This window comes from Lathamus discolor, chromosome 3 (genome assembly GCF_037157495.1).
Source record: "Lathamus discolor isolate bLatDis1 chromosome 3, bLatDis1.hap1, whole genome shotgun sequence".
Lineage (NCBI taxonomy): Eukaryota > Metazoa > Chordata > Aves > Psittaciformes > Psittacidae > Lathamus > Lathamus discolor.
The window spans coordinates 7,687,786-7,715,715 of NC_088886.1; the positions used below are offsets into that span (position 1 = coordinate 7,687,786).

General features: G+C 47.3%; 3 protein-coding genes and 1 long non-coding RNA gene across 7 annotated transcripts in view; 3 read left to right on the top strand and 1 right to left on the bottom strand.

Moving 5' to 3' along the window:
- Nucleotides 1-91: 91 nt before the first annotated feature.
- On the top strand, nt 92-11,923 carry TXNDC12 (thioredoxin domain containing 12). The gene is made up of 7 exons (XM_065673347.1): nt 92-301; nt 2,533-2,593; nt 9,100-9,152; nt 9,795-9,868; nt 10,408-10,477; nt 10,567-10,650; nt 11,077-11,923. The coding sequence occupies exons 1-7, from the start codon at nt 211-213 to the stop codon at nt 11,154-11,156; spliced, it is 513 nt and encodes a 170-aa protein (XP_065529419.1). The 5' UTR covers nt 92-210; the 3' UTR covers nt 11,157-11,923.
- Nucleotides 5,301-7,044, top strand: KTI12 (KTI12 chromatin associated homolog). The gene has a single exon (XM_065673345.1). It carries the CDS (start codon nt 5,482-5,484, stop codon nt 6,202-6,204), a length of 723 nt encoding a protein of 240 aa, XP_065529417.1. The 5' UTR covers nt 5,301-5,481; the 3' UTR covers nt 6,205-7,044.
- Nucleotides 8,461-11,237, bottom strand: LOC136011492 (uncharacterized). The gene is made up of 2 exons (XR_010611395.1): nt 11,014-11,237; nt 8,461-10,915 (listed from the first exon to the last, which is right to left on the bottom strand). It is a non-coding gene; the product is annotated as an uncharacterized LOC136011492 (long non-coding RNA).
- A 6,394-nt stretch (nt 11,924-18,317) lies between the features above and the next one.
- Nucleotides 18,318-27,930, top strand: part of RAB3B (RAB3B, member RAS oncogene family) — a 60,242-nt gene continuing 50,629 nt past the window's right edge. For 2 of the 4 annotated variants that reach the window (XM_065673348.1, XM_065673351.1), the window contains exons 1-2: nt 18,318-18,466; nt 23,138-23,218. In XM_065673348.1, coding sequence (XP_065529420.1) covers nt 23,198-23,218 — 21 coding nt within the window. In that variant the 5' untranslated portion in view covers nt 18,318-18,466; nt 23,138-23,197. Of the gene's footprint in view, nt 18,467-19,251; nt 19,297-23,137; nt 23,219-27,930 lie in introns of all 4 variants that reach the window. The other 2 variants (XM_065673350.1, XM_065673349.1) reach the window with 2 other exon arrangements.

Sequence of the window (27,930 nt, forward strand, 5' to 3'; positions counted from 1 at the left end):
ATCCCACTCCCCAGTACCAGCTTCCCCTTCCAGCCTTCCCCGCCATCCCCGGGCAGACGGGAGGGTATCGCGCCGCCCACATCCGCCTCACATCACTTCCTGGGCTTTAAAAAAAAAAGGGAGAAAAAGAAAAGAGAGGAAAAAATCCACCTTATCTGTGCGGTGCTGCCTGGAAAGGCTGGGGGCCGGACTGCTGCCCGCGCCGACACCATGAAGGCTCAGCCCGCCGCAGCCTCCATCTTCTGCCTGTGCCTGGTGCTGGCGGCCTCCGCCGCCTCCGCCGCGGAGGGGCTCGGCAAGGGTCAGACATACGTTTTATTCGGGTTTTCCTCTCCGCTCCTCTCAGGGTGCGCCGGGACGGGCTGGACCGGGGGGCGCGGGGTGCTGGCGGTGGGGACGGTCCGGCCTGGCAGTGCACAGGGAGACCTTGAAGACGGTGGGGTCCGGTCGCGACCTTTGCCGTTGGGGTTCTGTTCCCGGAGAGTTTCCCTTTGGAGAGGTCCCGCTTTTCCATGGCGCGGAGACGGGGGGAGCAGCCCCTCGGTGCCACCCGCCCCGGTCAGCACAGCCCAGGCTCTGCCGGCGCTGCCGCCGGCTCCTGGCAGGCGATGAATGGCTCTGCCCTCTCGCCCTCGGCTTCCCTTTTCCTTCGTGACCGCTCCTCACCTCGCCGCTGGCTCGCCGAGGCCTCGCTGTGTAATTGCCATGTCTAATAGCTTGTGCAGTAAGGGTGTGTGCCAGGGTGCTGAGCTTCACCCCGGGGTCGTGGCTTTAGACTGTCGCGGAGATAAATCCATCTCTTCAGGGCTGGTAGTAGCACAGTTCGATCAATGAGAGCAAAGCCTTGTGGTGGCGACCTCAGCCATTCCCTTTTAACGCCTCAGATGAGTTTCATTCAAAAGAAACACTCCTTAGCGTGATGTGTAATGCTTTTAAAAACGTGCTGAAGGTCGCCACGAAGTGTGTTTTAGTTTAAAAAGACAAAAAGAAAAGCTTTCAAAAAGTGTTTCCTAGATAGCACTATAGGTTTTCCCTCGTTTAACATAGGCTCACAAACTGGTTTGGGTTAAAGACCTTAAAGCTCATCCAGTTCCAACCCCTGCTGCAGGCAGGGACCCCTTCCACTGGAGCAGCTTGCTCCAAGCCCCTGTGTCCAACCTGGCCTTGAGCACTGCCAGGGATGGGGCAGCCACAGCTTCTCTGGGCACCCTGTGCCAGCGCCTCAGCACCCTCACAGGGAGCGTGTTGGCCTTTGAATGAAATAGCTGACGTGTCAATACTCTGAGTAAATGTGATTTTTGCTAATGCAGCTGGTTTTTGCTCTGCTGCGTTCCATGGGTGCAAACATAGCCTGGTGTCCGAAGCTGCCTGTGCAGTTGGTACGTGTGATTGGACATGGACATCCCCGCCTTACTGCTAGCACAACTCAATATTTGCTGTGTTACATCATGTATGTTCACAGTCCTTCCTAGCAGCTGTAAGATAAGGTAATAAAAATCCTGTGCCAACTGTTCAAGCCTCCCGGATGCTGAGCTAAGGTGCCATGAGGTTCTGCTCACCCTGCTTTTGGCTTTCTCCTGCTTCTTTGCCATAGTTGTCTACTGGACACAATATTCACTTTCCCGTGTGTCAGCATCAGGCAGTCTGTGGTTCCTGACCCCTGTGTAGCTCCCAAAATCTACCCCCTGAGTGTTGGGGGTTGCTGACTAATCCAGACCCTCAGCGATGGGAAGGGGAAAGCCAAGGCTGATGTTTGGTTGTCCAGCATTGCCCTGCATTACAGGAGCTGTGAGACCTCTGAGGAGGTCACCCAGGGGAGTCCCATATGAACAGCTTTGTCCCAGCTCTACATGTGGCTTTTGGCCATGTGCTGTGCTGGCTACAGGATCAAAACCCCCTGTGGTCCCTGTATTGCAGCTGTCAAGTGTACACTCATTCACCATTGTCTCAACTGACACAACAGATTTGTTATCTAGAAAGGGGATAAAATATTCCCTGCGTCATTCCATCACTGTAACAGACATCTGTGTACTGGTGTTCTTCCTCACTCTTGGATGAGATCATCATCGCTGATACTTAGCACCATAGTTTCGGAGCAATTGATGATCATATGTTGGCTTAGGAATTTTTAAGTCTTCCTTTACTTCACATTCAGTGGGAGTTTGGAGTCCACATGCTGACAAGTTTAATGTGTCACTAATCAGTTAATAAGTGTTCACCGACTGAAAAAGAATGGGGAATAGTCAGAAGGCCCTTCACTATTAATCTGTCTTTAAGGGATTTTGGTGTAATTTGCATGTATATCAAATATTCGTGAGAGTGGTATGTTGTTGCTAATTAGTTTCAGTGGGATTCCTCGTAAGACTGTGTAGGTTATAAATAATTGCAGAAGTCTTTCCAGGACTGGGAGTACAGTTGGCTTTAAGAAAAACACATAAAATGAGTTGGAAATATTCGTAAGGGTTGGACTGATTTCCTCTGTTGGTTGACAAGGTAAATTGTGCAGCATTTATAAACCCTTCTCTCTGGCAGGTTTTGGAGATCATATCCATTGGAGAACACTGGAAGATGGGAAGAAAGAGGCAGCAGCCAGGTATGTTAGATTTAAATACTGAGAAGTCTTCTTAAAAACATTCACAGAATCCCAGAGTGGTTCGGGTTGGAAGGGACCTTAAAGCTCACCCAGCTCCAACCCCTGCCACGGGCAGGGACCCCTTCCACTAGAGCAGCTTGCTCCAGGCCCCTGTGTCCAACCTGGCCTTGAGCACTGCCAGGGATGGGGCAGCCACAGCTTCTCTGGGCACCCTGTGCCAGCGCCTCAGCACCCTCACAGGGAAGAGCTTCTGCCTAAGAGCTCATCTCAATCTCCCCTCTGTCAGGTTAAAGCCATTCCCCTTGTCCTGTCCCTACAGGCCCTTGTATAAAGCTCCAGATTTCTTGTCAGCCCCTTTAGGGACTGGAAGCTGCTCTAAGATCTCTCCAGAGCATTCTCCAGGCTGAACCAGCCCAGCTCTCTCAGCCTGTCTCCATAGCAGAGATGCTCCAGCCGTACAAGCATCTTTGTGGCCTCCTCTGGGTGCAGTTCTGTATTAATCCTAAATTTAGCCACAGAAAATAGTAATTATTAGTAAACATGAAGGTGTTTTAGGAGACTGTTTGGATCCCTATAGCTTGTTAGAGAGAAAATACAGTGTTGTTAACTTTGCCGAAGCACCACCATGGTTTAATCACTGCAGTCTAATTAAATGATGGAAATCGCAGAATAGTTTGGGTTGGAAAGGACCTTAAGATCATTCAGTTCCAACCCCCTGCCATGGGCAGGGACACCTCACACTAGACCATGTCGCCCTGTTCAACCTAACCTCGAAGTCCTAGTGTGTCTTTAAAATGAGAAGAAAATACCTGACTATTTATAGTAAAGAAAGATGTGGTTGTCAACCCCACAAACACGTATTTTGGTAGTGCTTACTCTGCTCAAACTCAGAAGTGTGAGTATCAGTACTTGGGTAAAATTCAGTGTGCCTGTATAGATGAGACCTCAGTGTGAGATGAGAGAATTACCTTGTTAGCATCTGGAGATAGAGTTGGAAAGTTTCAGACAGTAGTGAAAAGGTGAGTTGTTTAAGTAGAACCTCTTCTGGGTTAAGCCTAAACTCTAAAATGAACACTGTCCCTATGGAAAGGTTAAAAGCAAAGATATTCAGACTCATTTTTTCCCCTCAGAATTTCTTCTGTTTCTTGTTAAAATGTCAGAAGGAAAATCGTATGCTTATAAATTCCACTTATACTTTAAAACATACACCCTAGATCTGACAGTGCTGGCATGAGCAGAAGTTCATGGTGCCTTCCAGGTTTGCTGCTTAATTGAATTCTGCTCTCAAACTGATCCATCTGGTGAGTTCTACACTCTAGACACCAAATTAACCCAGGTGGTACAGTCCAGAAGTCTCACAAGGTTTTATTACTGGATATTTTAGCACTTATTGGATATCCTCGTGCAAGAAAATAACTAATCTCAGTATTCGCAGGAATAACGGCAGCATTGCTTTGCAGTGAAGGGGGAGAAGCTGTAAAATGAGACAGAGGAGGAGGGAGGGATGGTGAGCTCTCAGGTTTGGGCAGGGTGAGTGTTGCCCCGCAGCAAGGGACAGGTGTAATGCACCCGTCTCCCCTTTTGTTACTGGAAAAGAAACACAGACCTGCTTGCAGCTTTATATTTTACCTACATATATATGGGCATATATATATTATTAAATGCATAAAAGAAGTTCTTCCCTATGAGGGTGCTGAGGCGCTGACACAGGGTGCCCAGAGAAGCTGTGGCTGCCCCATCCCTGGCAGTGCTGAAGGCCAGGTTGGACACAGGGGCTTGGAGTAAGCTGCTCCAGTGGAAGGTGTCCCTGCCCGTGGCAGGGGTTGGAACTGGATGAGCTTTAAGGTCCCTTCCAACCCAAACGTTTCTATGATTCCATGGTTTGAGTTTGGCAGCGTTTGCGTGTTACTGAATTGAAGGACTGGGAGAAACCCAACAACAACAAATGAAAGATAAACCCAAACCTCAGGTTTTTGGTCTCAGTCTGACCATAGGCCAGGAGATGAAAACCGCCATGGAGTTATCTGTTACACATCGAGTGAGATGCATCAAAGCCAGGGGTCTTGGAGGTTTCAAGACTTACAGAATCATAGAATAGTTAGGGTTGGAAAGGACCTCAAGATCATCCAGTTCCAACCCCCCTGCCATGGGCAGGGACACCTCACACTAAACCATCCCACTCAAGGCTTCATCCAACCTGGCCTTGAACCCTGCCAGGGATGGAGCACTCACAACCTCCCTGGGCAACTGATTCCAGTGCCTCACCACCCTCACAGGAAAGAATTTCCTCCTTATATCCAATCTAAACTTCCCCTGTTTCAGTTTGAACCCGTTACCCCTTGTCCTGTCACTACAGTCCCTGACGAAGAGTCCCTCCCCAGCATCCCTATAGGCCCCCTTCAGGTACTGGAAGGCTGCTATGAGGTCTCCACGCAGCCTTCTCTTCTCCAGGCTGAACAGCCCCAACTTCCTCAGCCTGTTTCAGTTCTGTGAACTGTGCAGCCTGGATGTGTTAGAGATGCTGGAGACGCCTTGGGTTTATATTCACTGTGTGCGGGACCCAGCAGTCACGCAGGTACCGGTGTGTGGTTCTCGGGGTAACTGCAGTGCGAGGGCGATGTAATGAGGGCACCTCGGGGACCTGCGCCGGCCGCAGGCTGAGGCCCGGCCATCCCCACACGCGGGCCCGCGGGGCCGGCTGATGTGGTTGCCGCCGGGCAGTGCCGGCCCCGAGCCCGGGGGCTGCGAGGCGCTCCGGAGCGGGTTTCCACGCGAGCCCGCGGCTCCCCGGCGGCAGGGCCGGCACAGGCCGCGGTTGCCGTGGCGGGGCGGGGAGTGACCCGGGCGGAAGCAGTCGCGGTGCCCGTCCGGGTCGGCATGGCGGAGGGATGCCGCTGGTGGTGCTGTGCGGCCGGCCGGGCAGCGGCAAGAGCCGCCGCGCCTCGGAGCTGCAGGCGGCGCTGGGCGGGCCGGAGCGGCAGGCGCACGTCGTGGCCGAGGCGGAGGGCGGGCGGTCGGCGCTGCGGGCTGAGGTGGAGCGGCGGCTGAGCCGGCGGGACGTGGTGATCGTGGACGCGGGTAACGAGCTGCGGAGCATCCGCTACGAGCTGTACTGCGCGGCGCGGCAGGCGGGCACGGCGCGCTGCCTCCTGCACTGCGCCGGCGGCGCGGGCGGCCCCGACGAGCCGCCCTTCGAGGCGCCGGACCCGCAGAACCGGTGGGACCGGCCGCTGTTCACGGTGCACGGCGAGGAGCCGCTGCCGCTGGACGCCATCCGCGCCGCCCTGTTCGACAGCGCCCCGCCGCCGCCGCACCGCGCCACCCGCACCCAGCCCCTGCAGTCCTCCAGCTTCCTGCACCAGCTCGACCGTGTCACCCAGGAGGTGCTGGCCGCCGTCATGGACGCGCAGAGGAGCGGGGCGCAGCCCGGGGAGATGGTCCGTGTCCCCGGTGTCGCTGAAGGGCTGGTGCTGAGCCGGCCGGTGAGCATGGCCGAGCTGAGCCGGCTGCGGAGGCAGTTCATCAGCTACACCAAGATGCAGCCCAGGGATGAGAACTTGCCCCAGCTGGCCGGCATGTTCCTGCAGTACCTGAGCCGCAGCATCCAGTGAGCCTGCCGCAGGTGCAGCGCACAGCAGTGGCCGTGGTCCAGTCACAGGGGCCACAGACCCTGAAGAGCCTGGACCCCATCTATCGCATCAGTAGCCAGCAAGCTGTACTGCTGAGAGCATCCTTTTGGGGATGCTGGTCCCCCATCCCTCTGTATTGTCCCCACTTTCATCTTTCAAAAAGAAGAGCTACTGTTGCATCCTCAAGCAAGTGAAGTCTCCTATGGAGATGTAAATGCCAGTAGTCAAACAGCATCTGAACATGGAAGCCCAGAAGGCAGTGACCATAGGGAAAACTTTGCCTCTCCGCATTAGCATGTGTATGTCTTGAATAAGATTGCTTTTCCAAGGATGTCTCCAGGTGATGTCAAACTGCAGAAGAGACTTCAGGTCTAAGACTGGAACAGGCTGTGTTTTTAGGATGTGACTGTGTCAAAAAATCCCCCTGAACCCAAGAGATAGATTTGCAGACTCTGCACTGCAGAAGGGTGCTGGCTTAGTAAACTCAGACCTCTCTGTTTCAGGTTTAACAATAAAATGTGTGCCTTAAATGGAGTAAAGTCTTAATTTGCCTGGGGGACTATTTCATTGAAATAACTCGCTGTGTCTTTTCTCTACAAGGTCATCATTAAACACCTTTAAAATGCTAATTATTGAGCGCTCTCGTAGGAAAAGTGTTCTGGGTGAAACTCTCCTGTAAGTCTGTGCCAGCTGTGATAGGTGACTTAGTTTTGTGCTCAGTTTCAAGCAATCCCAGTCTTTGCTGTACCACGTCTATAGCTCATTATAAACTTTTCAGTCTCTGGTGGATGCTTCCTCATTTTAATAAACTGTGGCTTTTGATTTTCTTGGCATGAGTAGTGCTACCCGGGAGGAGACGGTGAAGTGGGGCAGGAAGGGTTACTTCAGTTACAGCGGCTCTTTATCTGACATAGGTGGACTAGGGTACTGCAGAACTGAGAAACTGCTCTGATGTAAAGAAGTTGATTTTACTGGTCAAATTAAAGGGATTAAAGCTGAGAAAACACAGTCAGTATATCCAGCTTCAGTGAGTTCTCACTGATTAAGACTTGGTGTTTCAGGATTGAGTGCTTCCATTTAAAGTCTGCTTTGAAAACTTCTCTTAACTGTATAAAGTGTGTTGCAGCACCGATTACCAGATGATTGTACTCTTCTGATCATGAACTCTTCTTCATGAAGTGCTGATCCTTGATGATAAGAACAATGTGTGTTTTCCAGATTTAAATCAGCCCCTCTTCAAGAAAGAGGCAAAACCATGTTGGATTGTATGGAAACAATTAAAAAGGGCTTTTTTCATCATCAGGGAGAGGATGCTGGTGCAATACAAGGTTTACTAGGAAGATGTGTGTTCTTGCTCCTTACCACAGAGTCCTATGTAAAGGTGATAACATACTGGTTAATTATAAATGGCTTCTGTTTGAGCTCCTCTAAATGTTAATGGCTTCCCCTCCACCCTTTCCTGCTTCTGAAGGCCATAACTGCTGCTGAGTAGAGATTTCCTTTCACATCTATCCACAGCTAAAGAAAAAGTCATACATTCTGCTAGTAATTAATTTATTGCCATTATGTGCAATGGCATTTTTAATTTCTCTGTGTGAAAGTTCTACTGTGTATTTAACCCCTAATGTGGTTACAGAGCTTACATAGCAGAAAGGTTACAGTTTGCTTTGCTTGGCATATCCTGAAAGAAGCACCCATGCAGTATGTTCTCTCTAGATTCCTTCCTTTCCTTCACCTAGTTCTAGGCTGTTCGTACTGTTCTGAAACCTTTATCATTATTACCATCTTCCCTTGGATATTTTGCTGTAGCTTAAGGGATTTATTGGTAAGAGAAAAGGGAGGAGATTCCCAATTCCTGGTTCTTAGTGTTCCTTAGTTTGTTACCGTAGTCAGGATTCACCAGTTCAACTGGATGATAGAAGCAATTGATGCAGAATAGTCGGGAGCAGTGAAGTGGTGGATTCACTGGATCACCAGCACTAAGGACAGGAAATAGGTGAAATTTGTAGTGTCTTTAAGGCCTCTCTCACTAAGCTCATAATACAGCCTGTACATATGATAAAGGAACTTAGGGAAATTTAAAGCTTGACTTTGTCAGAAGGTGGAATGCTGAAGGCATTTTTGAAGAACAAGGTTAAATAAAACATAGGACAGTGGAAACTTAATCCCTGGTTTAAGCATACGTAATAGGGGCCAAGTGAATTCTTTGGGAAGAGAGAGAGAATAATAAAGAATAACTTTGGTCCTTTTGCATCATACTTTATTTAGGCTGCAGTTCTCCATAGCCCCCCATCCCATTCCTTCTCGGTCCTGACACTTGTCACATATGTCACAGATCTGTTTCACTGTACGGACACCTAGGAGGCTAGCCTGGCAGGCAGGGGTTTGCTGGGTTACTGTGTTTGATTACTGCTCGATGGAGGGTCTCAGTGACAGGAGGTGACTGAAAGGTCCAGACCATAAAGGGAAAAGGAATAGATACATGACTCTCATCCGCCGGATCACCTTAAGCAGCCATGAAAATCCATCCTGAGGTGTCTCAAGCAGCTGGTGTCACTAACCACTTCCAGTACAAAACATGACCAGTTGTGGATCTGAGCATATCCAGCCTGATAGGAGCAAGTTTTCCAAAGAGAAAGTCTTTTCTTCTCCACGAGCAGTTGTTGGCTGCCAGTTCTAATGCATTATTAATATACATGTTAAGATTAGGAAGGTTTTTTTGCAAGACAGCCTTAGAACACACTCTTTACATCTCTCATTTTTGGTTACATTTAGCCTCGTAGAAGTCTCGACTGTTAAACTGTACATGAATTTGGTTTAGAGGCTTAACTATAAGCTTTTTTGACTATCTTCTTGTTTACTTGCCTTTTTTTTTAGTGGTTTGCCCCTTATGGTTATCATCCACAAGTCATGGTGTGGAGCTTGCAAAGGTAAGTGTGTTTAATACCAGAGCTTGCTTGAAATTTCCAATGGGCTTTGCATACCAAGCATGTAACCACGAGAAGCATGAACTTTGCACTCAAACTGTAGCTAATGGGATTTGTATTTCATGTAGAGCAGTATAATATCACACTGCTTTCCCTATTAGCACTGCCAAAAGCCAGCCATGCCTAAATGCCAGCAAAATAACATTTGTAGTACTGCACTTGGCTGTAAAAAATGGCACAGAATGACCTTCAAGAATTCAGTGTAAATTGCCTTACTCCTTCGAAGGAGAGGCTTTGTGTCTCTCAGTGGTGCAAGTAAGCAAGCTGGGCCTAATGGCTAAGCTTGAAGGGTGAGCTGGTGAGAATAGTGGTTTACCGGAAGCTTTTAGCTTCTGTTCCATTGGTTCCCGTATGACTTCGTATGTCTGTTGGCCGGGCTTCATCATATGGCTGCCCAGCAAGGAGTACTTCGGTCACCTGCTGTTCTGATCCTGGCTGGAACGGTTGGATACATACATTCCATTTACTCACTGCTTATTGAAAAGTACCAGCTCTCCAGAGGGAGGAATGAAGCTGAGATTCTGATGCTGACCTGAAATGTTTTCCACTGCCTTTATGCACCTCTTCTTTTTCTTCCTTCAATAGCTCTGAAGCCAAAGTTTGCTGAATCCAAGGAGATATCTGAACTTGCCCATAATTTTGTCATGGTCAACCTTGAGGTAGGCGGCCCTCTGATTTATATCCATGGTACTGCCTAATAATTAAACCTTTGGAATCCTGCTTAACTGATTACATCCTGTTCTGTGTACATCCTAAATCCTGCACTCCTGAATAGGTGTTCAGGACTGATTGATAGAGCTGATTGTTTTAAGAAGGATTTTCTTTGGTCTGGTTATTTTAATTGTGTTTCTAAACCTGGCTCTCTGCCATTGTCTCTAACAGTTTGTACCTTGTGTCATTCTGTTGCCACAATAAAGGGATTTATATTCATTCTCTCCTGATATATCAGACATTTCTATACCAAAGTGGAGTGTTTAATACAAATTGACAGAACAGGAAAAAATGTTTTCGCAAATGATACTTGTTTAGGTAGAAATAATCCTTCCTGTGCAAGTGCAGTTACTTAGTGTCTGTTCAAGACGTAAATTGCTCAGGGTAAATGGAATCTGAAGGCAGTAGATTGTTTCTTCAGAATGAGTGTTGTGTTTTATTAGATATCTTGCTAGTATGTTCCCTCTCTTCTGTCTTGCTGTGGTAGGATGATGAAGAGCCAAAGGATGAAGCCTTTAGTCCTGATGGAGGTTATATTCCCAGAATCCTTTTCATGGGTAAGGCATTCACAGCTGTTGTATGCACTCACAGGACTGGGTTCTTGTTGTTACCACCTAAATTTCATGCTTGGCTTCTTGTTTCATAGACCCCAGTGGAAAAGTCCACCCTGAAATCATAAATGAGAAGGGAAACCCCAGCTACAAGTACTTCTACACCAATGCTGATCAAGGTATGTGCAAAGGAGTTTGAAATGTATTTTTAATGAGATGAAACTCCAGGTGGAGGACACACATTCACTTTTGAGTAGAGAAAAATGATGATACTTCACAGCAGAACTGGGAGCTGTTACGTACCACATGAGTGAGTGGTCCTCTTATGCCTTTAGGAACCGTATTCAGAATCATGATTCTCATTCATACCTACTAGAATGTCCGTAGGACCTAAACTTTGTCTCCAGATGTGGCATGGAAAATCATAGAATCCGTATGATCCAGCTGCAAACAGTTGGGAAAAGGGTGCAGGACTGTTTTACCCACAGGTTACTTTGTAGACCCACATTCTGTAACTGTGTTGTTTTAAAACACATAATTACCAGTTCACCTTGATGTTTTCATCTTGAGCTCAATAGCTGATACCTCTTCTTCTAATCTTTCAGTTGTCCAAGGGATGAAGGAGGCCCAGGAGAAGCTAACAGGTGATGCTTTCAAACAAAAACACCTGGGAGATGAACTATAATGAATGCACTGATTGATGCTTTTCTGTCACTTCAAAACTCTAAAAGAAAACAATTAAACAGACCAAGAATGTAGATGCACTGAAGGGACATGATTCTGTCAACAGCGTTAGGTTAAACCCCGTCTGGAGTTCACATATATGCATCAGTTACAGTGTTATCTCCTCCTCTGCCTGGCAGTTTGTACCATAGTGGTTATTTGCAACTAGGTAATGCACAAACACATCAGTTTGTGCGTTTGAGCAACCATTGATACTTGGTGTTAAAAGGGAGGAGAGTAGGGCAAAACATTATTTGCAGACAAACAGCGTGGTTGGAGTAACTAGAAGTAGCCAACATTCTGACACTTCATCAGGACTGGATCCCTCTTTTCTCACTGGTATTACATGATCCCACTGTTTTTACTGGGGATTCCTACGAATGGAGCATGTTCCTGGGTCAGGTATCCCAAACCATGAATTCTGCCACTAAGCCAAGTAGAATAAATTTCATGAATGTCCAAGTAGCATGTGAAAATATTAGCTCTGCAAACATATTTTTGTGTAAAACTCTGTGTGATTCATCTTTATTTGCCTTTGGGCAGAAACTTAACTTCTTCCTTATGCACTCACCTTTTGATTGTTTTATCAAATGAGGTTATGGGTGGGTTACGTTAAAGCTTTACGGGGCTCCCCCTTTTATTCTTTGAATGTTTTTTGGCGAATGCCTTGCCATCACATTGTACTGTATTTTTGTACCTGGGTGAAAAATTAAACCTTTTTAAACATAAGCATGCAGACAGTGTTTTGTGGTGAAGGGCATTGCTTTCCGTTCTTAAGGATGGGGGAATATATTTATGTTGCAGTGGTTATTAATGTTGAATGTTACAGCAGGAGAAGGTTTCTCCTTTTTGTAATTAAAAGGCAACAGTTGGTTTTCCATGTAATTACAATACAGCCATTATTATACTACCTATTGTGTTGAGGGCTGGGTAATAACTAGGAGTGATCTACTAGAACTGAAAAGATAGAAGGGGGAGTGGAATCGCCTCCCTTGACCTGCTGGTAACGCTTTTCCTAATGCAGTCCAGGATGCTGTTGGCCGCCTTTGCCACTAGGGCACATTGCTGGCTCATGATGAACTTGTTCTCCAACTGGACTCCCACATCCTCCTCTCCAAGGGTGCTTTCCAGACTATCTACCTCCAGCCTGTACTGGTGCACAGGTTATTCCTCCCCGGGTGAAGGACTTTGCATTTGCCTTTCTTGAGCTTCCTGCCAACCCTCTCTGACCATTCCTGCAGCCTATCGAGGTCCTTCTGAATGGCAGCACAACGTCTGGTTATCAACTATGCTGCCCAGTTTTGTATCATCTGCCAGTTTGCTGAGAGGGGGCTTTGTTCATGCAGATCGTTAGTGAAGATGTTAAAGTATCATCCCCATGGGTACTCAACTAGGGAGCGATGAGCCCCTTTCAGCCCAGTGGTTCTGCCAGTTCCGCCACCCCTGGCCCATTTATTTAGTTTGTCCTTCATCAGTTTGTCTGTGAGGATAATATGGGAAATGGTGTCAAAACCCTTAGTAAAGCCAAAATAAACCACGCCTCCTGCTCTTTCCACATCCACCAAACTAGTCATCTAAAGGGAAAAAAATCCTGCCCAAAAAGCATTTGTTGTAATTTCATATAACAAACACAGACCATTTTGTACAGATAATTGTTGAAGAGCTATCTGAAGACTTCACTTGGGGAAATCATTGTGTACAATAAACCCAACTTGTCTACTAAGCCCCTTTTTACTCGTCAGTAGTGTTATGAATTTTACTTTCCGCGCCAGCCTGCCTTTAAGGGATTGTAGACACCAAAACTCAGTTGGGCACTAAAAGACAAAGACTCAGTGGAAATAATGGGATTATTGCACATTACAATTACCCTGCGCAGGTTTTATCCTTTGCTTCTCTTACAAATTGTCTAATAAATTAACAAAATTGCACTCAGAAACTATTCCCAAGTTATATCAGCCTTCGAAGTAATTCTGTGTAAGCCCTGGAAAGGATTTGTGTTTTGCAAACTTGTCTTTTTATCCCCAGCTGTATCAGTTAACTTAATAAAAGGTCCTGTCTGATGCTCCTTATTTCATATAATAACCTGTGAAAGAACCATTGCTATTTGGCAAGTAAAAATCATCTCCTTGACTTGCCACCAGGGGGAGGACTCTGCTTGTTCACCAGGGAGATGATTCAACAAAGAATAATTAAAGAAACAATCTCTGATGCAAACTGGCAGGGTGCAGCTCCCAGACACACTTCTGCAGCAGCTCTGCCCTTGTCTTGTCTCTGCAGTGAAATTACAGCCTGTGAGATGCACATCATCTGTGCCTTTCTTTGCAACATGCTCAGATGGCAGAAGCAACATGGCCTCAAAGTAATTGTATAGTTCTTAATCTAGAGAGTGACAGATGTGGGCAATGTGCTTCATCCTTTACATGTGAGACCATCCTGATTAAAAATTGCTCTCCTTCACCTCCTCTTTTATGCATCCCCTCTCCTTCAGCACTTTATGCCTTCCAGGCTTCTACTTCATAGAATCCCAGACTGGTTTGGGTTGGAAGGGACCTTAAAACTCATCCAGTTCCAACCCCTGCCACGGGCAGGGACACCTTCCACTAGAGCAGCTTGCTCCAAGCCCCTGTGTCCAACCTGGCCTTGAACACTGTCGGGGATGGGGCAGCCACAGCTTCTGTGGGCACCCTGTGCCAGCGCCTCAGCACCCTCACAGAGAACTTTTATGTATGTTGTGTAACCTTATGCACACAAGCAACTCCACAGGGTTTAGAGGAGCTGTTTACAGGTCAGTGTTTGTTGTTGTGCTTACAGTTAATTACACACTGCAGCAGCTCAACTGTTCACAGTAACTAAGGCCTCAGATTAGTTTGCCCCCATCAGCTTTGCTTCATGTGCTGCCCATCTGCATATGGCTCACAGTAAACCTGCATACTCACATGACTTCTTTAGATGCCTCCTAGAAATCCCCTTGGATTCTCATCTTCTACTCTTTTTCCACTGGTAGCAAAACCCAAAGACCCTTCCAAATTCTTAGTATAGACCCAGGTGGCTGCCAGGCCAAATCAATCTCATGTAAACAAGCATGCTGTCAGCTCCCTTTTTCCCAGAAACAACCTACAGAGGGGAGAAAAAAACCAACCCAAAGTTAATTAAAGAGTGAGTGGATTGCAGCTAGCCATCTGGCTGCCTGGGAGCAGAGGTTGCTTTGTGCACCTGGGGCTGAACAGGCTTTAAGGGAGTGTCAGCAAGAGACTCAGGAAACCTTTCCTTTGCTGTGCTTAGCAGCAGGGAACAAAGGTGCAGCAACCAAGAGCACCAGCACAGCCAGAGAGTCCTGACCATCATGCTGGCATGCTGAGTTTAGGAGTCAGCTACTTTAAACACACTTTTGTCCCCATGGCTGTTTGTCAGCCTGTATCAAGCTGCTAATGGGCTTCATTCATTGTCTTCACAGCTTGTGTAATGAATAGCTCTGAAGTGAGGAATTACTGAAGCCGAATGAATGTACTTCCAAGGTCATATCCTTGGAGGTGATGGAACTTTCCTCAACTTTTGGCAAGAGGAGAGGCATTTGCATTTGCATTATGCTGTGGAATTTATTTGCAGCTGACTCAGTTCTATGCCTGATTGGGTTTGCCCAACCAGGAGAACCACTCCAAGGCTATTCCTTGACAATGGTGGATCAAAACTTGAGGCCTGAGGATGGAGATTCTGAAAGTGATAAAGGTAGAATTACACCAAGCGGAACTCTCTTCAGAGTGGGATGAGGAGGGGAACTTCCCTGCAAGTTCATGCTTATCTCAAAAGAAAGCAGAACCAAAGGATGAAGCTTATCTAAACGGTTGCACCCCACTTCCAGACCACTGCGTAACTTGTCTTTGGGGCTAACTGGACAGGGGAGCTCGCTGCATGGAGGGAACCAGGAAGCAATGATGCAGGTCTGTCAAAACGGTAAAAGTCACTTTGTCTCACAACTGTTTGGCACATTATTCCCCCTTTTCTCCTCAATGAATCAGGTGCTGATTTGTTCAGTTTAGTCAAATAAACTCGGTTTGCTTTTCCTTTCAAAGTTTGCCTAGCGCAAGGAGTGGCTGCACACAGTTCCAGACACACCATTGTCCGGGAAGCACCACTCCTACCAGAGGTGGTGATTCACTCTTGCAGCGCCAGCACCAGCCTGGTGCCACCACGTCAGCATGACCCAGGAGGAGGAATCTCCACTGACAGCTGCCAGCCCGTTCCTGTGGCCTGACACAAGCAGTGGGGACAGGGTCCAAGACTTGCATGATCCCCTGCAGGCTGTGACAAATGTCATGGCACAATTCTGTAGTGGCTCTATCTGCAGTAGGCTCCTCCTTTGGTTAGGGACTAAAAAAGCCAAGGGAGAGACCCCAGGCTTCTCTGTTCATAACTACACTGGGAGCAGGGACTGTCTGACCTGCGCTCACAGCGTTCCAGGTTCTGGCTCAGAACATCCAGAGGCTGTTACGCACCACCCTGTGCTGGCACTTGTCCCAGGACGGGGCAGAGCAGCTCATCAAATCAAGGTGCAGGAGCAGGCAGGGTACATCCTGGGCATGGGATCACCAGGTAGATAGGTGCTGTGAAAACAACGAAGTGTGTCTGAGCTGCTCCTGTGTCCTGCTTTCCTCTGACCAACACACGTGACTGCGTGATGTGCAGGATGAAGGGGAAACAACTTCCTAGAGTTTCCTCTTCTCAAAGGGGCATGATCCTATTGCTCCCACTCCAAGTCGGGGAGTGAAGACCCATCAGAGCAGTGAGACAAGCTAGGGCAAGGCTGAAGGGGCAAGACAGCCTGGACTGAAGTAGGCTCAGGCTATAGGTAACTGGTTGCTGGTTAGAGATTGTTTGTTGGTATATACTCATTTTTGGACCATTTTGCACATGTACAGCATCGTGTAGGTAGATGTGTTGTAGAAATATAAATTATTAAGAACTGCAGGTGTTCTCCCCACTTTCTGAGTGTGTTTCAGGACATAACATAACCTGCTGTGCATAAAAGAACCTGCATTGGCAGCACAGTCAAATTTGGATGTCACTTTATTGTGCTGCTTCTAATATTATGAACAGTTCTCACAATCCCATTTGTAAGGGTTTTGGTGCATTAGCCTTATTAAAGAGAATGAAATTTGCACACTAGGGGCACAGCATGGGGCATACATGCTGTTTATTCCACACGGAAATGAAGAAGTGCCTGGGTGAGTGCTACCTATTCAAATAAGGAGGATTTGTTTTCTCCTTGCTGTTGGCATGTTTTCAACCTAACTTTCCTGGACAACAGCTGGTAATGAGCTGAAACCACCGCTACATGTGCAAGCTGCTTCTTTGGGATACAGTATCGTCTATGTATGCCCAGCGCTTATCATGAGCTTAGACAATGAGTCTTTTAGACTCAGGGTAATTAGTATTATCACTACCATCATTCTTGATTTAAGAGCTTTGGTGCTGCTCTTGCTTTAGTAAATAAACCAATAAATAAAACACTGGTTTTAGAAAAGAGGGAACCGAAAAGATTGAAGTTGTTTCCTTAGCTCAATCACACTGTGTGAGGATGCAGCATCTTGGGTTAGAAACACTGGGAGAGGAGTAGAGCATGCATGTCGTGCTTGATAAATGTGTTTGCATGGTTGCTGTGAGAGAGTGAGATAGACCCACATGTTGGAAAACAAGAGAAAGCATAACATCTGCTCTTCCCTGCCACCTCCCTGGGCTTGTGGGAGTGCTCAGCTGTTCTCTCATTTGTAAACCTGAACCAACACAGACCTCCCGCACTGGAAGTTGTGTGAGCAACTCATGACCGCACAACGTTAAATCCCAGAAGGGCAGGGCACTAGGACACCTAGCTATTCATTCCGTAAAGCACAGATACATGGCTAACCAACATGATAGACAGAAAGAATCACTACACATTCCCCTGTTTCCCAATTACCAGGGTGCATCCTTTCTTCTTTCTGTCTGAGAACGGTCTTGTGTATAAGCACTGATATTTCAGGGATGGCAGGAAATCTGGAAAAGCCTTTGGCAATCGGGCTGAAGAGTGGCTCTGCACTTGTGGCTGTGATCATAGAATATTAGAATAGTTGGGGTTGAAAAGGACCTTAAGATCATCTAGTTCCAACCACCCTCATCATGGGATGCTAAATCAGTTGATCACTAAGCAGATTCACAAGTGAGCCTAAGTCATAACATGCCCTTTGCATCCAAGGTGTAGATATCTGCCCTTACTTGACCTCCATGATTGTGCTTTACAGGGCTGTCGCTCACAGTGGAGCATCAGTCAGCAGAAGGAGGGAAAAGTCTTGCTTAAGGGCTAAATCAGGGCCTGGCTTATAGAACAGTGATTTCAGTTGGGCTTTTGATGGCAAACCAACATTGTTCTTCTAGATGTGGGTAGAAAATCCCTCCCACGATGGGTAGAACTGTCCCCTGGGCCGCCTGGCAGGTAGCCCTGGTTGGATAAAATGGAGAAGCTGTATGGCATCTCTGACGTGCAGTGAGGTGTTTCTCGAAGCACGATAGTGCTATACAACATATAGGCAGGGTGTGCGTTTAGGAACAATCACAGGAGAGATCATAGAATCCCAGACTGGTTTGGGCTGGAAGGGATCTTAAAGCTCATCCAGTTCCAAACCCCTGCCACGGGCAGGGACCCCTTCCACTAGAGCAGCTTGCTCCAAGCCCCTGTGTCCAACCTGGCCTTGAGCACTGCCAGGGATGGGGCAGCCACAGCTTCTCTGGGCATCCTGTGCCAGCACCTCAGCACCCTCACAGGGAAGAGCTTCTTTCTAATGCCCAATCCCCCTCGCCCTGTCACTCCATGCCCTTCTTGTCGGCCCCTTCACTTACTGGGACGTCGTTTCCAGCTACCGGGGCTCCAGAACCCCTGAGGTGATTCACATCCCCGGGCGCGGAGCATGCGCTGGAGCGGAGGGCGAGCACCCGCGCGGGCCCCCCGGAGGGCTCTGCCGTCCAGCGGCCGCGGAGCAGAGCGGGGCCGGGCAGGGCCTCCCCTCAGCCCCGCCGGGGCTCCCGTGCTCCGGCCCCGCCGCTCGCAGCCGGCCACCGCCTCCGCCCCGCCGCGGCTCCGCCTCCGGGGCCGCCCCAGGTGCTGGCGGGGGGGCGGCTCTCGCCACGCGAGCAGCGGTCGCGGGACCCGCACGGCTCGGCTCGGCTCGGCTCGGCTCGGCTCGGCTCGGCTCGGCTCGGCTCGGCTCGGCGCTGTCCGGGGCTCCCGCTCCTCCGCCTCAGGTAAGAGCCGCGGTCCCGCCGAGGGGTGCGGGTTCCTCCGCCGCGGTGCGCGCCGTCGGGGCGCTGCCTTCGCCGTCGAAAGTAACGGTGAGGGAAGCGCGCCGAGCCGAGCCTCGCCTCAGCGCGCCCGCGGGGGGGCCAAAAACTCTTCTCGCCCTTCTCGGCCCCGACGGGTCGTCCCACGGCGGCGGGCAGGGCGGGACGGGTGCTCTGTGCCGCTGAGGCGTGTACGGTAGAGCCTCGGGAGCTATGGGGGGACGTACAGCGGACACAACCCTAAATGAACGTGTGTCCGCCGGTACGGTGCGGCTGTGCGCTTAACCTGAGCGGGGCGAGCCTGGAGACCGGCACCTTCCCAGCCGGTCGCCCTGGGCGGCTGCTGTCCGCCCGGGGTGCCGCAGCAGTGCGAGGCACGACGGGCAGCCGGACACGCGGGGTTCCGCTGCTGCCGTGGCTGCTCTCTGGAGGGGATGGACCTGCGGCTGCACAGCCACCGCAGAGCCGCATCCACGCTGACCCCCAGCCCCTTGCACAAAGCCGAACGGATCGATCGTTCTCATTCGGTCCATTAAAAGTGCAAGCTCCAGTTTCTCCAGTGTATTCTGTGCCTTCTTGCCATATGTTCTCAGACCACGCATTGTTTCCCCCCCCCCCCCCGCGGTGTTTTCTCCGTGCTTGCCGGCGGCAAGGCAGTGTCACCCGATGTGCACGGTAACGTTTTGCTGTGGGATGCAGGCAATATCCCTAACCCTGGCACAAGCGTTTCCACCTTTTTGCCTCCTCAGGTGCTGTCTCCACGCTGTCCATTCCTTCTCACAGCAGGAGCAGCGGTGCGTGTGTGCAGTGCATCAGGTTGATCTAACCCAAATTGAGACTAACCTGACCAAAATATAGAGGGTGTGGGTATTAATCTCAACCTGTGTTTTCCCTTGGCCTGATACAATGTAAGACTGTGGCCTTTGAAGTGTATTTCGTGTCTCTGTGTGCTTCCTTGGTGGTGGCAAATCTGGTTTCAGCCTCTCCTGCTTTGTTCCTATTACTCACTCCTGACCCAGTGCTGCGCTCTCAGTTGTGCCAATAACAGTTTGTGGGGCTTTATAGCAGCCTGGATTAGCTCTGGGTTCAAATAAAGCTCTTCTTTCGGTGGGTTTTCTTTTCCCTCCTCTGTCCCCCCAAGATAAAAACGTCAGTGGAACTTTAGTCTTGATCTGTGCATTCAAATACGTACCTAGATCATGGAAGCACTGGTGTTGGATCATAGTGGGTACAAGATCAAATCCGTATGCTGCTGTAAGTGTATGTATGTAAGAAAAGCTTTTATTTCCTGTTATTTGTGCTTGCTGTCCTGGAAGTGGTTGTATTTGTATTTAGGGAGACCTTGCCTTCAGGACTCTTTTATCAGGACGATTTGTAGTGTAAATCAGAACAGAGGCAAATAAACCAATCTCTAAATCAAGCTCCCTTCGCGGTTTTGGCAAAACGGTGCTGCCTTCTTCGCAGATCTGATGCGTTTTGGGGTATCAAATTGAGAAGATTTACTAGCTTTAGGCTTTAGTAGCAGTGGTTCTTGCTATATCCATGTGCAGCAAAGCAATACATGTAGCATTCATTAGCATGCTTGTGATTGTCATGTTAGCTGGCTGGTGTAGTTCAGATAGTTTTTCCTACTCTCATTTTGCTGCAGATCAAAACGGGCAGGTCACAGCAACACATTTCAGGGTCTTGCATTGTGCTGGCAGCTCATGGTAACAGGGTAGGGCCCTCTCATCCACTTAACCCTCCCCAGTATACCCATATTTGTTCTGTTACTAGCTCAGCCTGAAGAAGTGTTCTTTTCTGAGGCAGTTCTCAATGGTTAGCACAGAAATGTCATGAACTGGTAGTTTCAGGTGTGCTTCTTGCTGTGAAACTAGATCTTGTGCTTGAGGTTCACTGTTACTTAGTGAGCTCTTGTAAATGTGTGCTTAGCTTATTGCGGCATGGTGGTGCTTGATCTTTGACGTAAGCAGTAAGACTTGTGTTTGGAAGTATTAGCTGATTAAAACATGGGAATTGTGAGGGTAGTTGTTCTAACACTGGCTAGCGAGTGGCTTGCAGCATGGAAAACATCACAGCACAGAGAAATGAATTAACTTGCTCATCACAGGTTTTCTGCTTTGAGGAGGGGGACAAAAGGCAGCAAATTTAACTACTGCTGCACTGCAGAGGCATTCTTAGCTGGCCTTGTCCTCACGTGGATCAGGTTTACAGACCACACCAGCCTCCAGTCATCTGATTTGGTGAGGACAACAGCTTGTTTTTAATGATAAGTGAATGATTTTAGACTTGGTGATGCAGAAAAATCTGTAACTCTGTCTGCTGCACACTGGTGGAGGGGTGTCTACCCGAATCTGCATGTGGTTTGACTCTAGCTCCAGACAGTATGAGTTCCATCACGTACCTGAACTTGCCTTACTTTCCAACACTATGAGAGGGCATGATTGCAGCTTGCTTTGTGGAGGGCTGTATCCCAATGCAGAATGGAGCTGCATGCTGCCTTTTGGCTGGGGAAGGATCAGCAGGGGGTTACACATACCTTATAGCAGACCTAGACTAATCTGAGTGCTTTTATGTTGCTATTACTTCAGTGTCGGTACTCAGAAGTATTTCAGTGTTGCCAGTTAGTTCTCAGGGAAGCTGAGGCAGAACTGTGAGGCCAGAGAGCAATGAGAAAGGGATTTAAGTCTGTTACCTTGGCCTTTGCTGCGGTGTTTGTGACAGGAACTGAGGGCTTTAGTGACAGTGAGTTTTGTAATAGCAATCAACCTCTTCAGTTCTTGCTGTTCTCTGGAGACAGGATTCAGGGTCAGGCTCAGCTAGCAGTTCTGTAGGTCTAGAAGCTGGCTGGCTCCTGGGGTTCTCAAACTCAGTTGAATATTCAGGGAATTGTGGAAATCTCTGCTTCTGCTCTTTAGGGCATAAGGAGGATGTAAATCCCTTCTTCCACGCTTCTTTTGGGAGAAAACAGAGCTGGACTTAGAGACTCCTCTTTAGAAGGGGAGATCTTTGTACTGTTAAATATTTTTCTGGGTCACTGTTTGCCAACAGGCATGGAACTATGTGATGATAAAAGAGCTGCAACGAAAACACACATAGAAGACAGTAAAAAATGTGTGAATTTTTATTGCTTTGCATTTTTTGCCATTGTAATATCAGAGTGACTAATTCCTCCTTCCTGAGAGTTTTGTTGTGGCTCTAAAATGGACTTTAAGGATGCTGAACATTAAACAGGAAATGGGAGAGGCATGGCTTCAAGACACAGAGAGATGTTTGTCTTGAGGAAATCTTTCTAACAGCAGTCCCAGCCTGCTACCTAACCAAATGTAGTTGTCAAGTCAGAGAGCTGATGGGAAAAGCGTGATACCCACAGGTTCTTGACTTCTCTTCCACACCCACCTAGTTCCTAGAAGACTTATTAAAGCCTGTGTTCCCAAATCTGAATAGCTAATAATAATAATAAATAGCCACCTACATAGATTAGAGGGTTTTATCCTGCACTTGTCATGCCTATATTAAACTCACTTGTAGCATGTGAATTCTGGACCAAATCCGTTACAAGCATCATCATGCAAAGACTCCAGTTTTAGTGTCTGGTGTCAAGATGAGGGGCTCACGTTTTTAACTAATAAATATAGGATCCATTTTCTTTCTGTTTACACTGTTGAATTTTGTTCTAGATCTATCAACTAAGTTATTTGGAGGACACCTCAGACTCATGTTCTGGACAGTACTGAAGTACAAGCCAGGGGCTGGCACAGGAACAACTGTTGCAGCAGTCAGGGATGAGGACAAGAGGAAACGTAACTGATACTGCAAAATGTGCAATACTTTGGGCAAGAGCAAGGTGCTGTCTTGTGGCCGAGTGAGGTGGCTGTCAATTGTGACCTGAAATAGGTGGCTGCAGCTTGTTATATACCAAGGATCTCAGTTTATCCATGTGTTTTGGCAGTCTCCACAAGGCACAATCATGTAAGTCAAGGTGACAAATGGTGGTGTACCTTTCTTTGCTAGAGAGGAAATACACCCGAGACAAAGTTGGCTTTCAGATTATATTAGCCATGGAAAAGAGGACTGAATTCTGTTACGTTTTGCTGCTCTAAATCTGGAATAACTATTACTTTAAGGCAGTTATTTTTGTATGGACGTGCTGTAAGTTGTAGACATTTCCACATCCTATTGAGGTTTTGCCTTCGCAGCACGGTAGACTTTGACCCAAGCTTTGTGCAAAACGCTGATGTACAGATGCAGTTCAGCTGCTCCTTGGTTCTGTCTACTTTGCTGCCTTTCTGCAGGAAGCATGTCATGATGCCTGTCTGAGGTTTTGCATCCACTTGTAGGATTTACCTGGAACTTTCATTCGAGATTAATCTAGATAGTCTCCCTTTAATAAATTTTAAACTGATGGCTCCAAGTATTTGCTGTTATCTTAATACCTGTCACTAACTCAAGCACTGTTTCTGTTCTTTGTATACTTTGTACAGCGCTTTACCCTTTACCTTCAGTGAAGGAAGCTCAGACCTTGACACAGCAACATGTTCACAGTCTAACCTGCCTCCCATTAGCCTCTTGCATAATATTCTCATTGCCCATCTTTATCATAAACATTGTAATCCTTTTGCTTCTACATCACAGGTACAACAGCGTGACCACTCTCTTGATTCATATACTCACAGCAAAGCCTCCAACTGTCTCATGGATTATAGATCTCAATTGGTAACTATTGCTTGCTTGCAATACTTCTTAGCAGTTATGTTAATTGCTCGTACTGTGTTTTCTGTTTCTGATAAATCTCTCTTTTAGTACAGCATTTGTGTAAGACTCCTTAAGGTCATGGCTTTATTTCCTTTATGAGCTTTACTCCTAGGACAGCATACATTGGCTGTAAAAAATTCCAGGAATCTGATTTAGGATTTAATTCCTGAAAAAGAAAACAAACAAAAAACTTTCCTGATGACAGCACATAAAGGAGTGAGCTTCTGTAATAGACAATTGACATAAATGTGTGATTTGTGAACTGGAATATTTTTAATGAAGATGCACTTTTTAAGATGTTTTTGGGGACACCCCCCCCCCCCCACAAGGAATTAACTCTTTTGAAAAGAAGTTATGCTGCATGTCAGTAATAGCTCTCATCGTTTACTGGTAAGCTGTAAATATTAGAGATTGAGAAATCTTTTGGTTTAGCTACTTCTTTGTTTCTTCCCCACCACAACTTACAGTGTAGTTGCCACAGTCTTTTGGTATCTTCAGAGCTGCCTGCAGTGCTGCTGTGCTATGCTTTTGTAAGAGCCTTGGCACGTGTATGATCTGTTTGTCTTTAACACAATGTAATGACTCCAACAGTATGTGTTTTGTTTTGTTTTAAACTTCTGCCTTTATTTAGCCTCATTATTTCTGCTTTTACTGAATGAGTGTGTCTAGTAATCTCTTTTCTTCCTTCCACACTCCTCAATGCTTATGGATAAAGAGGAGTCTAACAGGTACAGCTGTGTTTGTGCCTCTGCTCCTTGCTGCCTGCTGGTACCAGTTATTCCTTCTAGTCATTACCTTCTTTCTCTGTTGGCTGATCTTGAGCAGTGGAACTCAGGAACAGTAAAATGGAGATGAGAAAAAAGAAGTTTGGATTCTGAAATAATGGAATGATTTATCGCTGATAGCTCTGTAAGGCAGTAAAGTAGCATGGCAGGAGAAACAGCAGAGGCTCAGTTGCTGAACACACACAAAATGAGCTGGACCCAGCCTGGAGTAACACGCTGTCATAAGATCTTTGACTCTTAGAAATATAGAGGGGTGGTTTCATCCCCATCTTCTCAGCTGCCTGAGAAACATGTGCGCTAGTGGATGGTGGTGAAATAGTTACAGTTATAATTAAATTGCCACTGGTCCTATGTAACACAGAACACACATTGTAAACTTCATTTCTGGGTTTAAAAATAAAGCAGTGCCAAGTATTAAAAGATGTTTTTACTATTAGAAATGCACAGAACATGTAATATACAGAATACACAGGTTCATAACAAGTTGAAATTGCAGGTGTGTCTAGGTGTATATAGTTGGAAGTATAAGCTCTACCAGTGTGACTGAATTCTACAGTTAACCAAGGTCAGCAGATAAGGAAACTCATTTCCAAATTCACTTTTCTTCCTTGCAATGTTGTGAGAGTGAGTGGGATGTGGAAATAGCCATGTCTGTGAGCAGAGCCATGCAGCTGCTAATACGGAGGCACCTTATCTTCTAAGGTAACGATCAGATTTCCTGTTTCTTGTCTGTAAGAGGATAGAGAACAGCAGCCTTCCGTTAGTTTGTAGCCAAAGCCATAAGGGCTGCCAACACTTGGATGTCAACCTTGTTTTTATTTTTCTGGGAATAAATGGACGGTGACCTATACGAGCTGATTTCTAGCCAACACCATCAGCTTTAGACAGTTCATGTACTTCGCTGAAGTTGGCTGTAGGCAGTAAATACTGCAGAACAGGGGCAGCAGTGACCACCTTTAGTGATTTGTAAGAGCAATGTGTCACACAGCAAAACAATTTGATACTTCAGCATGATGTTGGTCACAAATTAAAGAGCACAGCTATGTGAAGTCATCTCTGACACATTTCAGTGACTACTGGATGCTGGTTTGCCGTGGACGTGTCTTAGGGTGATAGGCTTCTTTTTGTTTTAAGTTTCATTAAAACAAAATAGAAACTAAAGGTAGAAGAGCCACCCTGACTGAGGAATGTGTTCTTTGGTGGCTAATAAGCTCTAAGATTCTATTACTGTGGAGCATCTGTAACATCGTCCTCCTAAGTGGTTTCACTGTAATAACACAAGCTTCCACTGCAGGCTTTTTCCTCAGTCGGGAAATAATAAGGTATCTCATCTCTACATAAGTGCCTATTCTAGCAAAACTAGTTGGAAGTGGATTTGTCTGAGACCTTCTTCCCACCACTAAAGCATATGGAGAAATCAGGTTGTTAATATTAGTATGCTCTTAGCTACAAAGAAGTGAGCTACCCTGGCAAAGAACTAAGCGAAACAAGGTCTCATGCTGAAGTGCTCTCAAGGACAGTCTGATTGGCAGGTTTTTATTCTCCCGTGTAATGGGTTTTCTGTAATGTAGCTAAATCTTTTTCTGTGTAGGTATTTTCTTGACGATTATGCCAAGGCAATCAAAATGGAAACAGTCACGAGCCTCTCTTTTGTACCCTGTGCGCCAGCTCTGGGCCCCTCAACACAAGAGGGATGCGAACCTGCTCAAGTGAGTCCAAAGGAGGTCACAAAGTGCTGCGAGGGCTGGAGCAGCTCTGCTCAGGAGCCAGGCTGAGAGAGCGGGGCTGGGTCAGTCTGGAGAAGAGAAGGCTCCTTAAGGGGAGACCTTAGAGCAGCTCCAGTGCCTAAAGGGGCCAACAAGAAGTCTGGAGAGGGGCTTTGGACGAAGGCCTGTAGGGACAGGACAAGGGGAATGGCTTTAACCTGACAGAAGGAGATTTAGGTTAGATATTAGGAGTAAATTCTTCCGTTGTGAGGGTGCTGACGCGCTAGCAAAGGGTGCCCAGAGAAGCTGTGGCTGCCCCATCCCTGGCAGTGTTCAAGGCCAGGTTGGACACAGGGGCTTGGAGCAAGCAGCTCTAGTGTAAGGTGTCCCTGCCCGTGGCAGTGGGTTGGAACTGGATGAGCTTTAAGACCCCTTCCAACCCAAACTATTCTATGATGCTCTGATTCTGCAATAAACCCCCAGGTAGTCTGCATGTCCTAGTAATAAAGCAGAGGCGCTGCTGTATTTGGAGTCATGCTGGCAAAGAGCCATGTAGCTGTGTACCCACACAGCAGGGGGTAACACTGCCATCTTTTCACTAAGGAAGGAATAAAATCCCCTGGGAACAATGGCTGCCAGAGCTGTTGTGATGAGGTGGACAGAGGCTGCCCAACACCGGCACATTGTCACCTTTTCTCTCTGCTGCTGAATCTGCACCAGGTCCCGAGGGCCTGCAGGAGATGTGATTTTGTGGACCTTTCTCTCAGTAGCATAGCAACTGCTATCGCTTCCCACTGCTCTGTCCCCTCAGCTCTGCTGGATCAGGAGCTGAACCCACTTTAAAAACATGAAAAACAGGAGAAGTTGTGGGAAGATTTATTTATAACTCGGATCTCTGTTCCCTGTGCGGTCCTTTGGACTGGTGTAACCAGGGATCACCTGGAGAGCAAGTCACTTAGGACAAGTGAGGAAGAAGAAGGGAGGGGAGGAGAACTGGGAGAAAGGTCTGCTGATTCCTGACTTCAGGATTCAAGCACACATTCATAGGCAGCCCTGTGAGTGCTTTGAGCGCAAATGCTGGTGGAGTACAGCTTCAGTAATGAGCTGCACTCAGGGGAGTAATCAGTAATTAGTGCTGAAGTCCTTTCAGTTTCCCTCTATTGACCAGAGAAGGGGAAAAGGAAAAGTCGAATTTAATCAAGGACATGGAATTTCCTTTGCCATTTCTATGCTCTGATGCTGCCTCTAATGATTCAAGGAGCTGACCTGCAGCATCTTCAAGCACAGGGCAGCGAGTGTTGTGCTTCTATGACAACAGCCCCGTTCTTTGCAAGTATCACTTGATCTTATTTTCTGCATTGTGCTTCTAACAAAGCTGCTCGAGCTGGCCACGTTCTGCAATTGCTTTTTTAACTGACATCTGAAAGTCACGTTCATAGCCAGGTACACTCTTGATTATAGCAATCTAGAGGGGTTAATAGAAGCAGCAGTGTTTCATCTAAAAGATCAGCTTGGAGTGTGTGGATGGATTCTGCGAAGGCAGGGGTAGAAAGAAGATATTGATTCCGGTGTGATTAGTGGAATACTTCTTTGTGAAAGGTCTGCCTCTGAATCTTTAAATGGCCAGGCTTCAAATGATGGGGGCATCTCCCTATTTCAAGCCTCTGTGAGTGGAATGGAGAAAAGTAGAGAGTTTTTATTATTGTTCTTTATTTCTTCTTCAGCAAGTGCATGTTCTCAATGGCATTTGTGGAAGTTATGTATGTGTATGAGGAGGATACACATACGCACACTCATTTAGGTAACTTCTTACTGTCTTCTAGCTTGGGGATGTTACAGATTGAATCAATCATCTGGATTCATAATTTTTGCAGCCAAGATGTCCAATATTTCAGCTGAGGCAGTGAGTGCATTGGCCTGAGCGTGCGTGGAAGTCAGTTGAATGTTAAATTCTTCAGTTCAGAAATTCCTGTTATGAACCACAAAACATGGGTAAAAGAGCCCTTTTTTGATACACTGGTGAGGAGCAAGTCTGTGCTTGTGTTTTCCGGAGTGTTTGCAAGGACTGCAGTCTTACTGAATAGCAGCTCAAGTTCACAAGGGTGTGGATCTGAAATGTGTTATATCCTACAGAATCACTTGTGGGAAGATTTTACTGCAGTCAGTGCAGCTGTTGCCTATT

Excerpts from the sequence above, each read along its gene's own strand:
- KTI12 (XM_065673345.1), top strand. The coding sequence starts at position 5,482 with ATGCCGCTGGTGGTGCTGTGCGGCCGGCCGGGCAGCGGCAAGAGCCGC.
- TXNDC12 (XM_065673347.1), top strand. The coding sequence starts at position 211 with ATGAAGGCTCAGCCCGCCGCAGCCTCCATCTTCTGCCTGTGCCTGGTG. Across the intron at positions 2,594-9,099 it reads AAGAAAGAGGCAGCAGCCAG|TGGTTTGCCCCTTATGGTTA; the intron begins GTATGTTAGATT and ends CTTTTTTTTTAG. Across the intron at positions 10,478-10,566 it reads TCCCAGAATCCTTTTCATGG|ACCCCAGTGGAAAAGTCCAC; the intron begins GTAAGGCATTCA and ends CTTGTTTCATAG.